Below are 20,526 nucleotides of genomic sequence, written 5' to 3'. Positions count from 1 at the left end.
CGCTTAACTGATTGAGGGAGGGCTGAGCGGGTCCCATGGGACTCGTGATATCTGCAAGTAACTGTGGGCTGCAAGTGTGCACATTTACTGCTTTCGACTCGCTGTCTGCCTGGGCAGAGCGTACGTGCACGGGTTTCGTTTTTACAGAAACCACGCGCCGTGTGTGACATAGTGTTTGTGGTCACTGAGGAGTGGGCACGCTTACTATGTGTTGCGCGTGACCGATCTGAGTCGATCTTATAGGCGCGAGCCCTGTGTGCAGGGCTGTGCTTACATGTGGAGATGGGCACTGAGGAGTGGGCATCGTCACTACATTTATAGCACCATCGGCTGTGGCCGGAACACCAGAAATAACACTCTTTTCGGGAAATATCTGGGTAGCCGTGATAACGGCTTTTGTGTGCAGGCAAGCGGGCACTCGAGCAGGCTTGCACGTTGCAGGAGACGCTGAGACGCACAATTCTTGGAACTGCAACAGCGGCGCGCTTGGGTGAGAGCTCGGCCGCAGCGGAACTCGTACACCTGCGCTTTCCTAGCAGTGCTAGGATGACTTCGGGGCTTCCGGCTTCACCGTAATCCTCTGCCACGGCTCCCGCGGCGCGGGGCGACGGCTGGAAGAGCGACAACGGGGTCCCGAGCTGCGTTGCTGACGCTGTCGCGATGACGCAGCTGGAGGCGGTGGGCGTGACTGAGAGCTTTGTGGGGCCGGTCTAGCGCGGCTCGCTGCAGAACCGGAGCGCTTTGGCAGGAAGTGCTTGAACGCCTGTGACGCTTTCTGGTCATCGACGAATCTCTCAACAAGCTCGTTGACAGACGATCCGAAGAGGCCAGCAGGAGTCAGCGGCGCGTCGAGGAACGCAGCGCGCTCAGACTCCGCGATGTCGGAAAGCGTCAGCCACAAATGCCTCTCAGCCACCGTAGCGGAAGCCATAACCCGTCCCATGGCCTGTGCAGCGGACTTAGTAGCACGGAGGGAGAGATCCGAAGCACTCCTCAGATCCGCGAGACAGATCGCTTCAGGTCCCATCTCATCCAGCTTGCAGAGGAGATCGCTCTGGAAAATCTGCAGCGTGGCCATGGTGTGTAGCGCAGACGCAGCCTGCCCAGCAGCAGAGAAGATCCGCGCGAGCAGCGATGACGTCATGCGGCAGGCTTTCGATGGCAACGCCGCCTTCGTCCACCGTCCAGCAGAGGGCGGGCAAAGGTGCGCTGCTATAGCCTGTTCCACAGGCGGAAGTGACAGGTAGCCTCTGTTTTTAGCATTAGTCAAGTGTGGAGAATGCTGGTGAAACAGATGAACGAATTCTCGCCGAGAATGGAGCGTTCCAAGCTTTCGCCACTTCTTCGTGAAGCTCAGGAAGAAAAGGGGCGTGCTTCGAGCTGGGAGAAAGACGCTCATCCGGGAGAAAGCTACCATCCAGCCGGGAACAAGAAGGGAGCGCTGGTGCAGACCACTCGAGGCCGAGGCTCGCCGCGGCCAGCGTGAGCACTCGCATCAGCTCCTTGTCGATATCAGCTCGTCTGCTGGGCCTCTGAGCAGAAGGCGCGAGATCCAGGGAGCTCGCCCAACCCTCACTGCCCGAAGCTAGCAGAGAGCACGTGTCCTCTTCCTCCGACGCGGCCCTGAGATCCACTTCCTCAGAGGACGCGGCGGCAGACAGTGGGCGCTGACCATCAGGAAACGATGCAGGGGAGGCCGGTGAAGCGGAGGGAACCGGCGTGTTCAGTAGAGCTGGAGGCGGTTCCGGTAAACGCTGAGAGCGGCGCTTTTTACGGCGCTGCAGAGCAGCGGAGGATGCAGGCTTGAGAAGAACGCCCGGCGAGTCCTCAGAGTCACCATGGGCATTAGCTCGCAGTGAGGGCAGCCGCCGTCAGCGAGCGCGAGCGCTGCATGGTCCTCACCCAGGCAGGAGACACAGATGACGTGACGGTCTCCTTCGCTGAGCGGGGCTCTGCACGAGCCGCACGAGGGCATCTTTAAAAAGACGCAGCTCTTTTACGAGTGTGCGTCGCAGGGCGAACACACACAAGGATATATAAAAAGATATAGGCGCCGGAGAGCGCAGCAGGAACGGCAGTGGAAGGCGGCGAAGGCCAGCAGCTTCAGAATGGCTCGTCCCGCTGAGATGCCTATCAGACGGCGCTTGCTTCCTTCGTGATCCAGAGATGAAAAATCAGGTGAGTCAGCCTTTTCGAGCTCCTTTTATAGGGTTGGGCCACACCCGTTTCGGCGGGAAGTGGCGTGATGGGCGCGAAGCGCCCTTATTGGTCTGATATTGCATCAGCCTGAGCTCGATAGGCTGTGCACTTGCTGCAGAGCAGCCAATGAGCGAGCGAGCCGTCTCGCCTATGGCTGTGTACTGCTGCAAATGCGCTTTACAAAAATTCAAAATTAAGGATAATTTTTTGCTTCAGTATTTCGTGAAAAGAGACTTTTCCCGTAGCGTCTTAGCTAAGACGCAGTACGAGAGAACTCTCGTAAGAGAACTTGAAATATAAAATCAAATTCACTTTTTTTATTATTCTTTTATTCCAGCTGAAAACCATTAATTACTGCCACTAGATAGTCTCCGCACACAAAAAACGTCATCCGGATCTGTAAGACTATCCCACTCCCTAACGCCAATTTCATTGAATAACAGTGCTTATCGCTGAGTGACAAGCTCTTGTAATATGCAATGAACATTTTGAAAATTACATCTAATCAATCTAATCGGCAATCTTTTTAAACCTAACAATTTTATACTGTATCCATGTAATTCTCTATCCGTAAAAGCTATTCGCTCCCAGGTTTTCTGCAACCATGATGTGCGCACATCCTGAATGTTTACAAACTTAAAATTGGTCTATAGCATTTTAGAATTATTTGTACAATAATATTTAACTTAACCTGCTTTGTATCTTTATTATTTAATGAAAAAATAATTTATTAAACAAGTTTATGAGAGTCATGCATCCATTTAATTAAACTGAGACATCGGCCGTTAGATCACTTTAAAACGTCAAATAGCCCTCAATTTACAGGTTATGACTGCCTCTGTCATGGTTGTAGACTTGTGAAGATTTATTTTTAATGCAGATCCCATACTGTAACCTAAAAGAAATGTGCTCCGTTACTATTCATATCCAAGTTTTTGAGCGGCAAATTATTAATGTTCATGTATAGCAGGGAATTGCCCTCGATCACTTGATTTTTTTTTTCTTTTCTGATAATTAAATAACTTAAAATTGGGGTGTCTCGCATACATGAGAAATATACCTACAGAGTGATCTACTTTTGAAAGAACCAATTCAAAATTAAAGCAAATACTCTCTGATTATGTAATCTATGAAGGTTTCATTTCTCTCTAAAGGTGCATCAGCACTGTGAATGTCATCTTGTATTAATTTTTATAATTATTAGGTTACTTATGTCTATGCTTTGTGACACACTTAATGCGAGAGCTTGTGCACGGAATATATTAAGGCTCATCATGGATTAGACTGTTAATTTAATATAAACATGCGATTAGTTGAATAACTAAAAATAATTACGTGGGGGGGTGCAGGTTCCCTCTAGACACCCTGTTAAAGTTTTTAAAACATCTTATATCCGTTTCCATAAATTCTGCTTTCAGAACGGTCCATAATGAGAGATCCTTATCTATTAATTAATCCTTAACTATTAATCAAGTAATAATTATAATAATTTTTGCAGCTAAATGAGGATAAAACAGAGGTTTTAATTCTCGGTTGTCCGGCAGATTCCTCTCCTGGGGCCTCATTTATAAAACTTTGCGTAGGATTTGCGTCAGAAGTGGCGTACGGATGAAACATAGGACGTGCATACGCACAGAAATATTCGGATTTATAAAACCGTGCGCACGCACATCCTACGCATTTTTCCCTTAATAAATCACAATCAATTCTAAATGCAACGCAGCTTTTGCGGCTTCATGACACGCCCATAGTTGCCCATAAATAGTCTGTGAAACGCCCACAAGTTAATATTCATTGATTGCGAAATCATGGCAAACACAGAGAGGAAATCAAAAAAACGTAACTTCACTCAATGTGAAGTAGAAGTTATCGTTGGCGAGGTGGAAAATAGGAGAAAAATGTTGTTTGGAGGGCACAGTGTGGGCATTAGGCTACTAATGCCAAAAAGGCACTTGAGTGGCAAACGGTTGCAGACGCCGTAAATGCTGTAGCCTCACAACCTCGGACCGTGGCCGAAATAAAAAAGAAATGGTCGGACATCAAAGTCGAGGCAAAAAAACGTCTAGCGCTCCATCGCCAGAGTGTGTCTGCCACGGGTGGGGGAAAGGGGACACCTGAGCTGACCCCTCTTGCATCTGACAAGCTACAGATGTCGGTAATAATCGACGTGGAAATGGGAAATTGTTCAGCGCAAATGTAATTTCTTGTTGCTTTCTGAATGGTTGAGACATACGCCATACATTGTTTTATCAAAAATAAAACAAACTAAAGGCATATGCATGAATACCATAATTCCGTATCTTATGAAGAAATGTTTTACTATGAAAACAACTTTCCCCAGTGGACAATTAATCTATCTATCTATCTATCTATCTATCTATCTATCTATCTATCTATCTATCTATCTATCTATCTCCTTAATTATCTATCTATCTGTCTATCTAATTGCATCTATATCTGCTCCGCCAGACGGACACATTGACGAGAATATCAGTTTTGTACATTATTTCGTTCTGTTAACTATATTATTTATGAGGATGAATTCCACAACATGCCAATATTATTGCAGAACATATTTCACTTTTCTTTTTGAAAATATGTGTTCATTTGAATTTCTGTTGTAATTTTCGTTTGATTTTTTTTGTTTGTTTCACTGCTGATCGATCAAACGGGTGTTCGTGTATGCTGTTAATTGTAAGACTTGCTTTGTGAAGTCTTCATGTTATTTATGAGAGGCAGTATTGTCATTTTCACTTTCACTTTCACGTGTTTCTTCCATCTGCCGACGGTGTCGCCATTTCTCATTTCACCCGTTTTTGTGCGTACGCCTGGGTCAGAGCTTGCATGAAGGACCGCACATTTTCCTGTCAAGTTTGCTTTTTATAAATATCAATTATTGCGTAGAGAGTGGCGTACGCCTTCTTTTGTGCGTACGCAACGTTTATAAATGAGGCCTCTGCTCTGAAAGCACAGTTAGGTCCTCTCTCAACAAATGCATGCAAACAAATCTGTGATCTTTGACTCTTCACTATTCTTTGATAAATTAGTGCGGTTATTAGAGAAGCTTTTTCCATTTAAGATCTATTGCAAAGTTGAAGTTGCAATTCATACTTTTGTAACATCACGATTAGATTATTGCAACTCTCTTTATTGTGGTCTTCCTCAATCTTCACTATCTCGATTACAAATTGTTCAAAATGCAGCTGCAAGACTTTTAACTGGGGCTAGAAAGAGGGATCATATTTCTCCGGTTTTGGCAACACTTCATTGGTTTCCCATTAAGTTTCGAGCTGATTTTAAGATCCTTATGTTTGTTTATAAGGCGTTGTCTGGCTGTGACCCAAGGTATATTTGTGATCTTATTGTGCCATACTGTTCTGCTAGGTCACATAGATCTTCAAATCACTTGCTTTTAAATGTGTCACAAAGTCGCTACAAATTAAAGGGTGATTGTGCCTTTTCTGTAGCTGGGCCCAATCTTTGAAATGCTCTCCCTTATCTTGTGAGGTCTGCTCATTCATTGGACATTTTTTAATCTACTCTGAAAACACATTTTTATTCTTTAGCTCTTGGAGATTTGTAATTGTTGTTTTTTTATAGTGTAGTCCTGCTATGCACTATGTACAGCACTTTGGATCAATTTTATTGTGTTAAATGTGCTTTATACATGAAGGTTGTTGTTGTTAACATTGATTTTTCCTCTGAAACACAAAAACAAAAATTTGTATAAAATTTATAGGCCTGTTTTATTTTTTGTTAGTTGTCAACCCTTCTGCAGATATTGTTGCTTCTGCATTGTAAATCACAGAAAGTCTGCAAAATATGTTGTCTCCCAAAAACTACAAATGTGTAGAATGCAATCACACAAATAAAATGACACACAAATGTTAACAACATATTTACTTTTGCACTTTACTTCAGTTTCGCTGCACAACGTCAAGTCAGCACTTACAACCTCTCAGATCTTGCAGTACAAGTTCAAATCCTAGCGCTCTGACTTTTGCTACTCTATTTGCGGTATTCCTGTTGCAAAACTCACTTGTGCACTTGTATAGGGAGATGTGAGAGAGCAGAGACTGGGGCGGGGCTTTGGTGCAAATGAAAACATTTTATTGGTCAATGCCCGACCAATGAACAACGCCGGCCATCGCGACTTGCCAAGAAATATATTTGTGTTTAATGCATATGTAACAGTTATTTGTTAAACACTGCAAACTGTTTTCACTGAATATCCTTAGCTTAACATTTTAAGACACTGCATTCATTTTGTCATTCAGGTATTATCTGTTAGACAAATAATGCATTTTATATTTGACATTTTTTATATGTACATTAAAAAAAAAATCAGTGTGGTACAATTATTTTCAATGCATTTCAGTGTATATAACTTTTTATCTTTTTTAACTGTACTTGGCTAGATGTGAACTTTGAATTGGAACAGTACTTGGGCGACGATTAACAAGTCCACGAGAACACAAGTACAGACAAGAACATATATTGAGAGACGGCTCATGCTTCCCATTCACCAAACAATATTAACGACTTCTCCTCCCATACCTGGCTATTTACATGGGGGAATGCTACCTAGAACCCCATGTGCACAGCATTACAATCATAAAAAAAATCATAATGACTTCTGCTGCTTAGAAACCTGTAAATGGGAAAAAGGTATGTTGTTCTGTTCACACAGCCGATGAAAAAGTGGGCTAAAAAACATTGCTTTTTGAGCAATGTTGCTGGGCAACTTTGGTTAATGTTGCTGTCAGTGGGTAACAAGGGGAGACAATGAACCATGGCTGATCTAAAGTAACCAGACATAAACACACATCGGAAATCACGCAGCTCACACATCCAGGAGAAAATAAACTTGTCAACGCTGCCCCACGACTTTTATTAAATACAGTTTAAATACTGAATCACTACATTATATTATCCACCGTGACGAGAGGATACAATCACTGTTTTTATGTAAACTCACTCTAAAAAGGTAAACGCACAGATGCGTATACATAAAAATGAGCACAGCCAGCGAAGGATCGAATGCAACTTTTTGGAATGAGAACACCTTTTTTTAAACTACCAAAATGTTTTGTTGTCTGTTACGGAAGTACAGACATTCCTCTCGTTGATAGCAGAGGAGCGGATTCAGCGAGAGCTGGATGGGGCGACCAGAATTAAAAAGTTTTTTTTAGGAGTTGTGGCAGTAGAGGCGGAGCAGTAACATAATATAGTAATCACATAAGTTTAACCAAAATTATATGAATTTAGAAACAGGCTATTTGTAGTGGATGCGCTTGATCTCTTTGTGGAATGCTGTTTTAATGACATTGAGGAGTCCTATAGGTGAACAAAAATACATCTTTAAACAAAACTGCAGATCTCATGTTATTAGAAAATATTATAAATGATGTGCGCTTCGATATTATGGTGGACACTGCTTGATTTGGTGGTCAAACGGTCCATTTGGTTTCAATAGGTCTAATGATAATAGCTTACAGTACAATGACAGCTGCACAGAGGTTTTAATGGAATGTGAAGAAATCTTAAAAAAAATAGGCCTACTACTGTATTATAAGGATACAACTTGAAGAAAAAAGTAAAATTTGCACTTTCCTTTTTAAAATACTTTGACAGTGATGCGGCGAGTCAGTTATTTATACTGCAATACATATAGGCTTATCTGTTTCCACTAAAATAGCTAAAAGACCTTCACCTTATTTATCGTCAAAATTGCATACATTTAATTTGATTTGAATTGTTTAAAACAATATAAATACTTTTTGACCAGTGGAAATGAAAAAAATATTTACCTGAGAACTATTTTATACTGTTTTTAATGAATATTTTGATATATTTATTCTAAAACATAACAAGGATACTGGATGATTTTAGCAATAAAAAATGGCAATAAATGGCATTTATAGTACATATCTCATATTTCCTTAATGTCTTGTCCATTTGACGGCATTAAACATAAGGTAATATGGATTGGAATATGCATGGAAATGATTTGCAGATGAGGTTATGTATAGTAAAAACAGGCAATGCAAGCTCCATATATGGTGATTTCAGGGAGATGGGATAAAGATGCACGTACGCACAATCTTCTCCTGAGTGGAATTTATAAAGGGATTTTTGCGCAGGTTTTGGCAAATGCATGGTTTTATAAATCTGAAAACTTTTGTGCATATGTAAAATCTAGCTTTTATGCATACATACTTTTTTAGGATGAAATCTTCAGAGAGTTTCATAAATGAGACCCCAGGAGACTCTTCAGAGATATCTTTAGCAAGCTTCTTTGAGAATACTCTAAGGTTGACTCTTTTGTCATCAAAAGTCTAAGGCAGTGATACATTGTATTTTACATGCTTGTAGTTTATATGCATTTAGAGAGAAGTGCTAAGGAATGGAGACAAAGCACCTGGGTGACAACCTTGTCATGCTATGGTCATAACAAATGCAAGGTCTTTTATTTATACAAAATTTGATATTATGAATATAATTGAACTGCCGATACTTTACTCTAAAAACAGCAAACATTTCACAACTTTTTGAGTCAGCTCTGGTCATCACAAATTCAAGTTTAATTTTAAATGGTGGCAATTATAATTAATTTAGTTTTGCCATTCTCTCGTTTGGTGCTGGCTGTGTATTGTGAGTTTCCACATGTTTTTTTTCCCGCTATTATTATTAAAGGGGCTGTAAGTAGGAATTACTCCCATTTAGTGGTGAAATTGTATTTTTAAATGTCATCCTACATTTAAAATCACTTCTTGAGATCACGTTCGAGTCCATGAGTTCGCCTACCAATGTATTAGGGCTGTGCGATATGGAAAAGAGATTCATGGCTTTATTCCTATTCTGTGAGGATCATATTGTTTTTTATGAGTTTAATACATACAGGTGCTTCTCAATAAATTTGAATTAGAATGTCGAGGAAAAGTTAATTTATTTCAGTAATTCAACTCATATTGTAAAACTTGTGTATTAAATAAATTCAGTGCACACAGGCTGAAGTAGTTTAATTATTTATTTTATAATTCTTTTAATTGTGATGATTTTGGCTCACATTTAACAAAAACCCACCAATTCACTATCTCAACAAATTAGAATACTTCATAAAATCAATAAAAGAAAACATTTAGTGAATTGTTGGCCTTTTTTGAAAGTAGGTTCATTTACTGTACATGTACTCAATACTTTGTAGGGGCTGTTTTTGCTTTAACCTCTTAGCCTGCACCCCGACGCTGGCATCCTCAACTCCCCGTGTTCGCACTTGTCAATATTTACGAATAGATTAAATCAAAAAGGGACACATTTAATCTTGACAAACTATATATCATTATAAAGATCTAAGCCTCAAGCATTGACGACAGATTGCTGTTTTTCAATGGAAAGCTTATAAAGAATGTATTTGCTAAATATGTGTAAGAAGTACACATTAAAATATGAATAAAAACGCAGTACATACCAGATTTGTCATAATAACAAGTCATAAACGCATCCACAGCTGTAAATCCCGGTTTAGTTAGAAAGGTAAGGTTCACTGAACCACATCTCATGGAGCACGTTTAGTCCAAAGAAGTAAATAACATTGTAATATGGATGATATTTCCTTTGTTTAAGTTTTCGTTCATCAGGGATAGAATTGTTTGTGTCCATTATGGAATAATTCATGCACAGAAACTGCAACTCGGTAATAAAAGCGTACAGTGTCACGAACCGAATGAGACGATCCACCAAAAAAATAGTGAAAGATAGGCGGAAGATTGTTTATTTGAATTCTGGCACGCTCTTGTGACAGCTTGTGACACGCTCTGACACACCTGTCATCTGATGGAGGTGAAACTTAGCGATCACCTTTTTCTTAATTTTTTTTATTTTTCAACATTTTTTATGTATGTGTGAGTCTGTTTTATGTTGAATGTGCCTGTATCTGCGTGATTACCATCTGTTTGAGCGCAAATCAGCTCGCTATTACGGTGTAATCACAGCTATCAATGTGAACGCCATCTATATGAATAGAGTGTGATTTATTGACTTTATGACACATTTATTTGATTACCATCTTTATACCTGGCCATCAGCACGTATTTTCATTATAATTCATTGTAAATGCTACATTTCTAGCAATCTCAGGATGTTTTTTAATTGGCATTCAAAGTTAAATCTTTTTTATTTTTCTTATTTTTCTTACTCAAATTATTCTTATTGTATATTTCTAGTACTCAAATAAATAACTTATATGATGTCTAGGTTTCTGTGTAGTCTGTCTAGACATAGTCTCAGAAAGATGGTTGCAGGAATCTTAATTTTTCATGTTATCACCTTCAGGTTAACCTGTTAGCCAGCACCCCGTTATGGGACTTTTTCAACCAGAGTTGATAATGCTTAAAAATATTATAAGTATATAAATATATATAAATATAAGTTATAGACACTGAATTGCCTTAAAAAAATGTTTACCATGGCATTTTTTTTATTTGATATATGAATTAAATCTAGAAAAGTAATGGGTTGAAAGTCAAAAGTCTCAAGAGTTTCTATTTCAAATCCAAAGGAGATACCATGAAAAATTAGATTCCTGCAACCATTTTTCTTAGACTGTCTAGTCCCCCACCCCCCAAATATAAAAATATTTACCAACTGTATCGAAGGGTTCTACAAACTATTTTATTCATTAAACATACCACTGCATATTTTTTTTTTCAATTATAAAACAATACACAAAAACTTAGACATCATATAAGTGATTTATTTAAGCACTAGAAAGATACAATAAGAATAATTTGAAAAATAAAAAAGATTTAACTTTGTATGGCAATCAAGAACATCCTGAGATTGCTAGAAATGCAGCATTTACAATGAATTACATTAAAAAATATGTGCTGATGGCCAGTTATAGAAGTGGTAATCATATAGATGCACCATAAAGTCAGTAAATCGAATTCTATTCATATAGATGTCTTTCACATCGATAGCCGTGATTACACAGTAATAGCGAGCTAATTTCCATTAAAACAGATAGTAATCATGCAGATACAGGCACATTCAACATAAAACTCACACATATATAAAAAAAATTTGAAAAAAAAATAAAGAAAAAGGCGATTGCCAAGTTCCGCCTCCACCAGATGACAGGTGCGTCAGAGCGCATCACGAGCCTTAGGAGAGAGCGCCAGAATTCAAAGAAACTATCTTCCACCTATCTTTCACTTTTTTTTGGTGGATTGTCTCATTCCGTTTGTGACACTGTACGCTACAACACCATGCCATTTCTGTCCCTGAAGAACTGAAACGTAACAAAGGAATTATTATCCATATTACAACGTTATTGCTTCGTTGGACTAAACATGCTCAATGAGATTTTGTTCAAAAAACGCGTGGAAAACGCCTTCGGGCACTTGTGCTCCTGAGGCGTCTGCCGTTGCTAAGCAACCATGACCTGCTGCCTCCATGAAGACGCAGAAATTTCAGCAATGGATAAATGGATTTGCAGCACTAAAAATTGCTTGCAGTAGCTCTGCTACTAAATTCATTTAAAAATGGCAATCCATATACAGCTATGATCAGCTGTTCCTTCATCTTGGCTGAGCTTTCAACGTTATGGAAAAGGTGAGGAAGCTACATGACCTGCGGTGTGCTTGCGGCATTCTGAAAAGTTGAGATGTTTTTAACTCAATGCGGTGCATACGAGCCTGAAGAAAACGAGCGCGTCACGAGCGCGTCGCTTCCATTATGAGCGCGCCGCTTCCATTATGAGCGCGCATACCATGCGCCTACATTTCAAATAACGAACTTGAGCGTGCAAAAGACACGATATGTGAACGGCCCCTAACTGTTCTCTTGCTCCACCCACACATACAGCAGAGACAACATCAGAGACAGAAGCCGTTATCTCTTAACTCTATCCCTATCCCACATCAAAATATGAGTTAAAAATTCGCACTAGTATGTGAATACATTTTGTATAAAAAAGACGAATGCTTATTTTTCACGACGTTGTCATGCACTACATACACAAGTATGCACCAGCGTGGCTTGAAAGCGTGGCAGAAATTACGATTGTAATTTACGATTGTACTATAATGTAGCCTACTTCTAAAATAATAATAATTTACATAAACATTAGGGAATAAAAATTTTCCCCTCATTTTAATTTAGTAAATCTCTGTTTGTATAAAAAAGATGAATCCTTATTTTTCACGACGTTGTCATGCACTACATACACAAGTATGCACCAGCGTGGCTTGAAAGCGTGGCAGAAATTACGATTGTAATTTACGATTGTACTATAATGTAGCCTACTTCTAAAATAATAATAATAATTTACATAAACATTAGGGAATAAAAATTTTCCCCTCATTTTAATTTAGTAAATCTCTGTTTTGCAGCCCTTTGCGAAAATAGAAAAGTCAGTCACCTTTATTTATATAGCGCTTTAAACAAAAAACATTGCGTCAAAGCAACTGAACAAACAGTGTCAATAATGCAAAATGATAGTTAAAGGCAGTTCATCATTGGATTCAGTTATGTCATCTCTGTTCAGTTAAATAGTGTCTGTGCATTTATTTGCAATCAAGTCAACGATATCGCTGTAGATGAAGTGTCCCCAACTAAGCAAGCCAGAGGCGACAGCGGCAAGGAACCGAAACTCCATCGGTGACAGAATGGAGAAAAAAACCTTGGGAGAAACCAGGCTCAGTTGGGGGGCCAGTTCTCCTCTGACCAGACGAAACCAGTAGTTCAATTCCAGACTGCAGCAAAGTCAGATTGTGCAGAAGAATCATCTGTTTCCTGTGGTCTTGTCCTGGTGCTCCTCTGAGACAAGGTCTTTATAGGGGATCTGTATCTGGGGCTCTAGTTGTCCTGGTCTCTGCTGTCTTTCAGGGATGTAGAGGTCCTTTTTTTTAGGTGCTGATCCACCATCTGGTCTGGATATGTACTGGATCCGGGTGACTGCAGTGACCCTCTGATCTGGACACAGACTGGATCTGGTGGCCACGGTGACCTCGGAACAAGAGAGAAACAGACAAATATTAGCGTAGATGCCATTCTTCTAATGATGTAGCAAGTACATAGGTTGTTATGGGAAGTGTTTCCGGTTCCGATTTACCTAATTAATGCAGCCTAAAAATCCTTTAACGGATTTGGATAATAAAAGCATATTAGTATGTTATGTGTATGCCAGGTTAAAGAGATGGGTCTTTAATCTAGATTTAAACTGCAAGAGTGTGTCTGCCTCCCGAACAATGTTAGGTAGGTTATTCCAGAGTTTGGGCGCCAAATAGGAAAAGGATCTGCCGCCTGCAGTTGATTTTGATATTCTAGGTATTATCAAATTGCCTGAGTTTTGAGAACGTAGCGGACGTAGAGGATTATAATGTAAAAGGAGCTCATTCAAATACTGAGGTGCTAAACCATTCAGGGCTTTATAAGTAATAAGCAATATTTTAAAATCTATGCGATGCTTGATAGGGAGCCAGTGCAGTGTTGACAGGACCGGGCTAATATGGTCATACTTCCTGGTTCTAGTAAGAACTCTTGCTGCTGCATTTTGGACTAGCTGTAGTTTGTTTACTAAGCGTGCAGACAGACAGTGAAGCCACTTCTATATTATAGATCAGTGGTTAGCAGTATGTCCGCTGTTTAGCAGTATTTCAGACTGGACCAACCAGACAGTAAAACGGTGACTAAGGATGCAACAAGTACTGGCACTTCACTACCAAGTCGGTGCTGAAAATTAAAAAATGTGATTATACCAGTGTCTCTGTAGTCCCAGTAGTAAGTTACCGACTCCCGAGTATATTTGGTACCCGCAGCTGCGTTCAGTCGCTTCCGTGTTAGTCTTAAGTGCAGGGCTCCAGACTGTAGCCGAATATGGTGTCTGTGAATATTAAACTGCAAAATAATATTTAAATATTACTCCTGCAAATTCTACATCTGTGGGTGACGGGCGCAGATGCGCGGGAGCTCGCTGTTTTGTAGTCTGTGACGTGTGTCACTATATGAGGACACGAACGCATAAACCGTCACTTCATGAGAATTTACCGTTTCATTTGAGAAAACTGTCATATCATAAACATGGACACTCAAAGATCTTCATGTCAACCCATCAAAATATATGTTTGGTTTAACGTGAGTAAATTGACTATATATTAAGCTACTGTTGTAGCCTACAGTAGATTTAGCTATGTCTCTATGAAGTAATAATAATACGTCTCCATAAATAATAATTATTATGCCTAGATGGTTGCTTGTTTTTTACTTTTGTTGTAAAGAGATTATGTGATTAATATATCATTTTTTTTATATTCCTAGACTTATTTGTTGCAGTCTTTTATACAGTTATATTGTAAAACTAAAATACCTTTTTTAGTTTGCGGTGTTAGATTTTTGGCTGCATTTGAAGTTCTTTTTCGCTTAAAAAATAAATAATATTACTATCAAATTCATGTCAGATAATAAAAATACTGTAATAAATACAGTAGTTCACCATGTATTTGTTCATGTTTTATTAAGGGATAAGTCTGAAGCACACCATAAAATGATTCTAGCAATTTACACAGGGCTAAATACAGCTGTATATACATATACACACCCAGGTATCGGATCAGTACTCTGTATCGGCCAATACCCTGAGCCCAGGTATCGGAATCGGTATGGGGAAGAGAAAAAGGGTATTGGAACATCTCTATTTAATAGTATGGAAATTCAAGTTGAATCTAGTATTTTAAAAAAATAAAAAGGTTTTAATTGCTTAAATTATTTCTATGAATTAATATTTTATCATTACTTTTTCATCATATCATTTTTTTTTTATGAGCTGTATACGTTTTCCATTTCGGAAACCAAGCACCCACTTTTTTCTTTTTTAAATCTATTATTCGCTCACATATCTCCAACAAAGTTTTTTTTTTTTTTTTTTTTTAGGAAGGTGCCACTGTCAGGGGAGTCAAAAGATAATTACATCATCATTAGAGTTGCCAATTAACCCACTACCCTTTCGTTATGTTTGGGATGAAAACATCCACTCTATTAAACTGCTGTATAAATGTGTCGGATTCATAATTTTTTTCTCAAATTTTTTTTTTTTGTATAAATCTGTTAATCAACTTCAGTCCTGATCAAAACTACCAAATGTTTTTAAATAATCCAAGATTTTAACTCTTTAATTGCCAAGTTCATAAATGATTTCACTGATTTGGGGGAAAAACACACAAAATGACTTATTTTCAATTTGAAAGTAATTGTGGCTGGATTTTTTTTTTTTACTTTTTATAACAGTCTTGGGCATGTCAAAGATTAGAAGCAACATTGGCTTTGATGCATTTTTAGTTTTTGTGCAGCATTAGATAAAAAAATTTTCTCCCTAATTTGTTGTTGGTGGCTGTTTTTGCCCCATTGACTTCTATTATAACGAAATGTTTTGATTGCAAAGCCATGACACCATATAATCATGCATTCTTGATTGTTTGTGGTTTTCCCTTTTAGGAAGAGGTAAAATTTGTTATTTTCACAGTTGATCAATAGGTGGGACCATTAGCCATTTAGATAGGCCTGTGCAAAAAACGCTTAGTTTCTAGCTTGTATATGGAGTTATATGGAGTATAACAGCAAATTATAGTGTTTGTGTGTGTGTGAGATTCTTGATTGTTGGTGGTTTTCTCTGTTGGGAAGAGGTAAAATTTGTTATTTTTACAGTTGATCACTAGGTGGGACCATTAACCCTTTAGATAGGCCTGTGCAAAAAAAGCTTAGTTTCTGACTTATATATGAAGCTATATGGAGTATAACAGCATATTATATTGTGTGTGTGTGTGTGAGAGAGAGAGAGAGCGAGAGAGAGAGAGAGTGTGTGAGAGAGACCTTTGCGCACTTACCTTGATGTATTTGAGAAAATCAAAATGTACACCTCAGCTTTTAGAACTACATGGAGTAAACAAAAGTGTATTTATGCACCTGCTGCCTTTTGATGGTGGTGATAAGTATAGACTAAAAAATGCGAAATACGTGGATTTAAACACTTGCATGCCATCGTGCGGGTCATTTAATGGTGAGAAGAGCAGCAAGCAACACGAGAAAGGGCTTGACTTGTACTGAAGTTTTAGAAATGATTATGCAGCTTGACCCCTCCATCGAGCTGCAGCTTATTTGAAGTTGGTATTGCATTTTGGTTCATAATACATTGTTCATAAATTTGATGCAAAGTAGATTTTTTTACAGGATTTTAAGGTTTTAAACTGGCTTTACCATCAAGAAAAGACGAGCATTTCACACATAGACCATCCATGATTTTCACCATCAAAAGGCAGCAGGTACATAAACACTTCTTTTTTTTATTGTTGACTCCATGTAGTTCTGAGAGCATGAGGTGCATATTTGGATTTTTTCAGATACATCAAGGTAAGTGCGCAAAGGTCTCTCTTACACTCTCTCTCTTTCTCACACACACACATACACACACAATATAATATGCTGTTATACTCCATATAGCTTCATATACAAGTCAGAAACTAAGCATTTTTTGCACAGGCCTATCTAAAGGGTTAATGGTCCCACCTAGTGAACAACTGTAAAAAATAACAAATGTTACCTCTTCCCAACAGGGAAAACCACCAACAATCAAGAATCTCACACACACACAAACACTATAATTTGCTGTTATACTCCATATAACTCCATAACCAAGCCATATACAAGCCAGAAACTAAGCCTTTTTTTGCACAGGCCTATCTAAAGGGTTAATGGTCCCACCTAGTGATCAAATGTAAAAAATAACAAATTTTACCTCTTCCCAAAAGGGAAAACCACAAACAATCAAGAATGCATGATTATATGGTGTCATGGCTTTGCAATCAAAAAATGTCATTATAATAGAAGTCAATGGGGCAAAAACAGCCACTAACAACAAATGAGGGAGAAAATTAAATTAAATCTAATGCTGCACAAAAACTAACAATGCATCAAAGCCAATCTTGTTACTAATCTTTGACATGCCCAAGACTGTGATAAAAGGTAAAAAAAAATATCCAGTCCATAATCCCTTTTTAAATTGAAAATATGTAATTTTGTGTGTTTTTTCCCGAATCAGTGACATCATTTATGAACTTGGTAATTAAAGAGTTAAAATCTTGGATTTTTTTTTAAACATTTTGTAGTTTTGATCAGGACTGAGGTTGATTAATAGATTTATGCAAAAAAATAATAATAATAATTATCTGATACATTTTTACAGCAGTTTAATCTAGTGGATGTTTTCATCCACGAACATAAAGAAAAGGGTAGTGAATTTGCCCAGAGTGTACCTTTTGAGTTTTTTTTTTTAAATTTCAAAGCATTTTCCCATAATATGGGTCAAAATAAGATTTGTCACCAAAAATAATTCCATTAGCTCAAACACAGAGAAAGTGGTGGCCAAAATAAGACTCAACTCTACCCCCTAGTGGACGAAAACTCATAAGGGTTAACTTCAGAAATGGAAAATAAGGGCTAATTGAGATTCTTTTATTCTTAATTTATAATGCTAATTCTTGTAGAAAATAAGTTTTTATGCTTTAAGAAAATAAGGGACAGAATAAGGGATGATCCAAATATTTGTAATGTACAATAATATAGGCCTATATTTGCCTGCAGTTAAAAAGTTATCATATTTGTTTTGATTCACTCATTTATTTAGGCTACAATTATTCTAAAAATAAAAATAATGTCATAAAAAAAATGCCATTGGCCTGAGTAAATTTTACCATTAAAGAATTGGGGTAGTAATTTAGGAGGTGAAAATAAGGTATCTCTCCATTAAGGACCGTTCTGAAAGCAGAATTTATGCAAACACGTATAAAATGCTTTAAAAACTTTAACAGAGATGAGTCTAGAGGGTATTTAATAGTTCTGCCTCCACATAAGATTTTTCTAGTTACTAGTCATTCATTTGTCATTATTCAACTAAGCTGAGGTTTATATTCTATTTACATCTATAATCCATAATGAGCCTTAATATATTCCATGTTTAAGGACATGCATTAAGTTTGCCACAAAGCACAGGCAGATGTAGCCTAATAATTGTGAAAAAGGATACATTTTAATAATTTATTAATAAACAAATGTTTTCTTGTCGGCTGCAAAATGAAATTCACAGTGCTGTCTCTCATCTCCACAGTATATTGTACGCGCATTTAAAGAGAAATGCAACCTTCATAGATTACAGAATGCTTTCGTTTTGAATTGATTCATTTAAAAAACCTTTCAAACTTTCTGTAGATATATTTATCATGTATGTGAGAGACCCCAATTTTAAGTTATTTTATTATCAGGAAAAAATTCAAGTGATCAAGATGGCGCCTCCAATGTCATGCATGTGCATTAATAATTTTCACACAAACACTTGAATATGAATAATAATTCACATTTTGCATATGCATTACAAATTATTATTTTTTTTACATTCAGTTACCAAACAAGATTTATAATGAAGATAAAATATGTAGACAAATAAGAATAAATACTGCTCGTGCACTCTAATATTATACACACCTGCATTTAAATGTGGCTGCAATTTATTATTTAGAATCCCTTTAAAATCACTTAAATTTTCAATTAATAAAGCTCATTGTGTGCAATTAATAAAGCTCATTTTACATTGTGTGCATTTTGCTGATTATACTTAGAGAACTTGATTTTAAACCTGAGGACGTTTTATTAAACTGCACATTTTTTAGAGTTTTAATGATTTAGCTAAATCATGCAGGTTTAATTTACTCGTTTCTTTTTTTAATTAGGCCTAAATAATGGGAGCGAAATTATACAGAGCCTCACATTTTACTTAAATAAAGAAAATAATTTATAAAACACGCAACAATTTCTTAATCAGTGTACAGACAAATATCTTTTCCCCAAAAAGTTATCGGTCAACATAGAGGACAGGTAACGAATAACAAAGTTGTGTGTGACAAAATTGCATTTTGTTTTATTAAAGGACATTTTTTATATAAATTAAAATATAGGCCTAATATGTGAGAATATTGACATTTTGCATATTAATCCATGTAGCCTAGCTCACAAAAGTATGCTTAATTACGTGTTTCTAAATGAAGATCACGCAGACCAAGGCGGCAGACAGCGCACCCTGTTTGTTTTCTTTATTTTATAAATGGACAAAGTTTTGTTGTTACTATGTGTGTATACAAATAAAAGTAGACCCTTTACAGATTCGACTGATGTTATTACTCTTATCTGTATGATCAAAACTGAAAGTGTAATTTAAGTTATTTTCTGGGTTATCAGGAGAAGATGCCACAAAACGTGTATCCGTGTTTGTTGACTCTAGAGGGTCAAAACACATTGTTCTGACCTTTAAGTAGGGTTTAAGAATTTTGCAGTACATTATAAAGAATCAAGTGTTATGTGCTTTTAGGTTCCATTCCAGATGAGAGACTCTACCGGATGTTCACCAATAACCAGGTGACCATGCTTCGTCCCAAGGAGGATGAAGATGGCTGGTTCAACTTATTTGTCATCCATCAAAACAGGTTCAGGAATGCTTTGTTTAAGAATTGAATTTTTCAAAATTATTGATGTTAAACTTTGGGACTACTGTGTGGAGTCATTTTTAGGGCCCTTGCGACCCTCATGGAATTGCACTGTTTATTTACTTTTTATTTCTTAATTTCTTTCCTTATTATTCCTTGATGAAACTGTTGGTCCTGTTTAGTTTGCGTAATCAAATTATTTTTCAGATACAAGCCCATTTTTTTTTTTTTATTGGACAGTTGCTAAGTAATCTAAATCTTATACCAAGCTTAATTAAACTTTATGCATGGAAACAACAGGCCTTTCTGAGGATGCAAACAAAGACAAACACCATTCATACAGTGGGGAAAATATTTATGTGATCCCCTGCTGATTTTGTAAGTTTTTCTTACAAAGAAATGAAGGGTCTGTAATTTTTATGGTTGGTACAGAATATAAACAAAAAAATAATAATAATAATAATAAAACACATGGCAGCTGTCAAAATCTTTTGAGAATTACACAAATATTGATTTTCACAAATGACAATTTGCATATACTCCAGAATGTTATGACGAGTGATCAGATAAATTCTTCTTTGCCATGAAAATTAATTAACTTACTCCCAAAAACATTTCCACTGCATTTCAGCCCTGCCACAAAAGAACTAGCTGACATCATGTCAGTGATTCTCTCATTAACACAGGTGAGAGTGTTGAGGAGGACAATGTTAGAGATCACTCTGTCATGCTGATTGAGTTAGAATAACAGACTGGAACCTTTAAAATTAGGGTAGTACTTGAAATCATTGTTCTTCTA

At 37.6% G+C, this 20,526-nt stretch overlaps 1 protein-coding gene across 1 annotated transcript in view; it reads left to right on the top strand.

Annotated features, from left to right (window-relative positions):
* The window catches only part of mre11a (MRE11 homolog A, double strand break repair nuclease), a 254,367-nt gene that overhangs the window by 68,234 nt on the left and 165,607 nt on the right, over positions 1-20,526 (top strand). The window contains exon 7 of the mRNA XM_059514860.1: positions 19,613-19,727. Coding sequence (XP_059370843.1) covers positions 19,613-19,727 — 115 coding nt within the window. The remainder of the gene's footprint in view (positions 1-19,612; positions 19,728-20,526) is intronic.

The sequence above is a fragment of the Carassius carassius genome, chromosome 28 (genome assembly GCF_963082965.1).
Source record: "Carassius carassius chromosome 28, fCarCar2.1, whole genome shotgun sequence".
Classification (NCBI taxonomy): Eukaryota; Metazoa; Chordata; class Actinopteri; order Cypriniformes; family Cyprinidae; genus Carassius; species Carassius carassius.
Note: the sequence above shows the minus strand (reverse complement) of the source record. Positions and strands in the feature narration are given on the sequence as shown.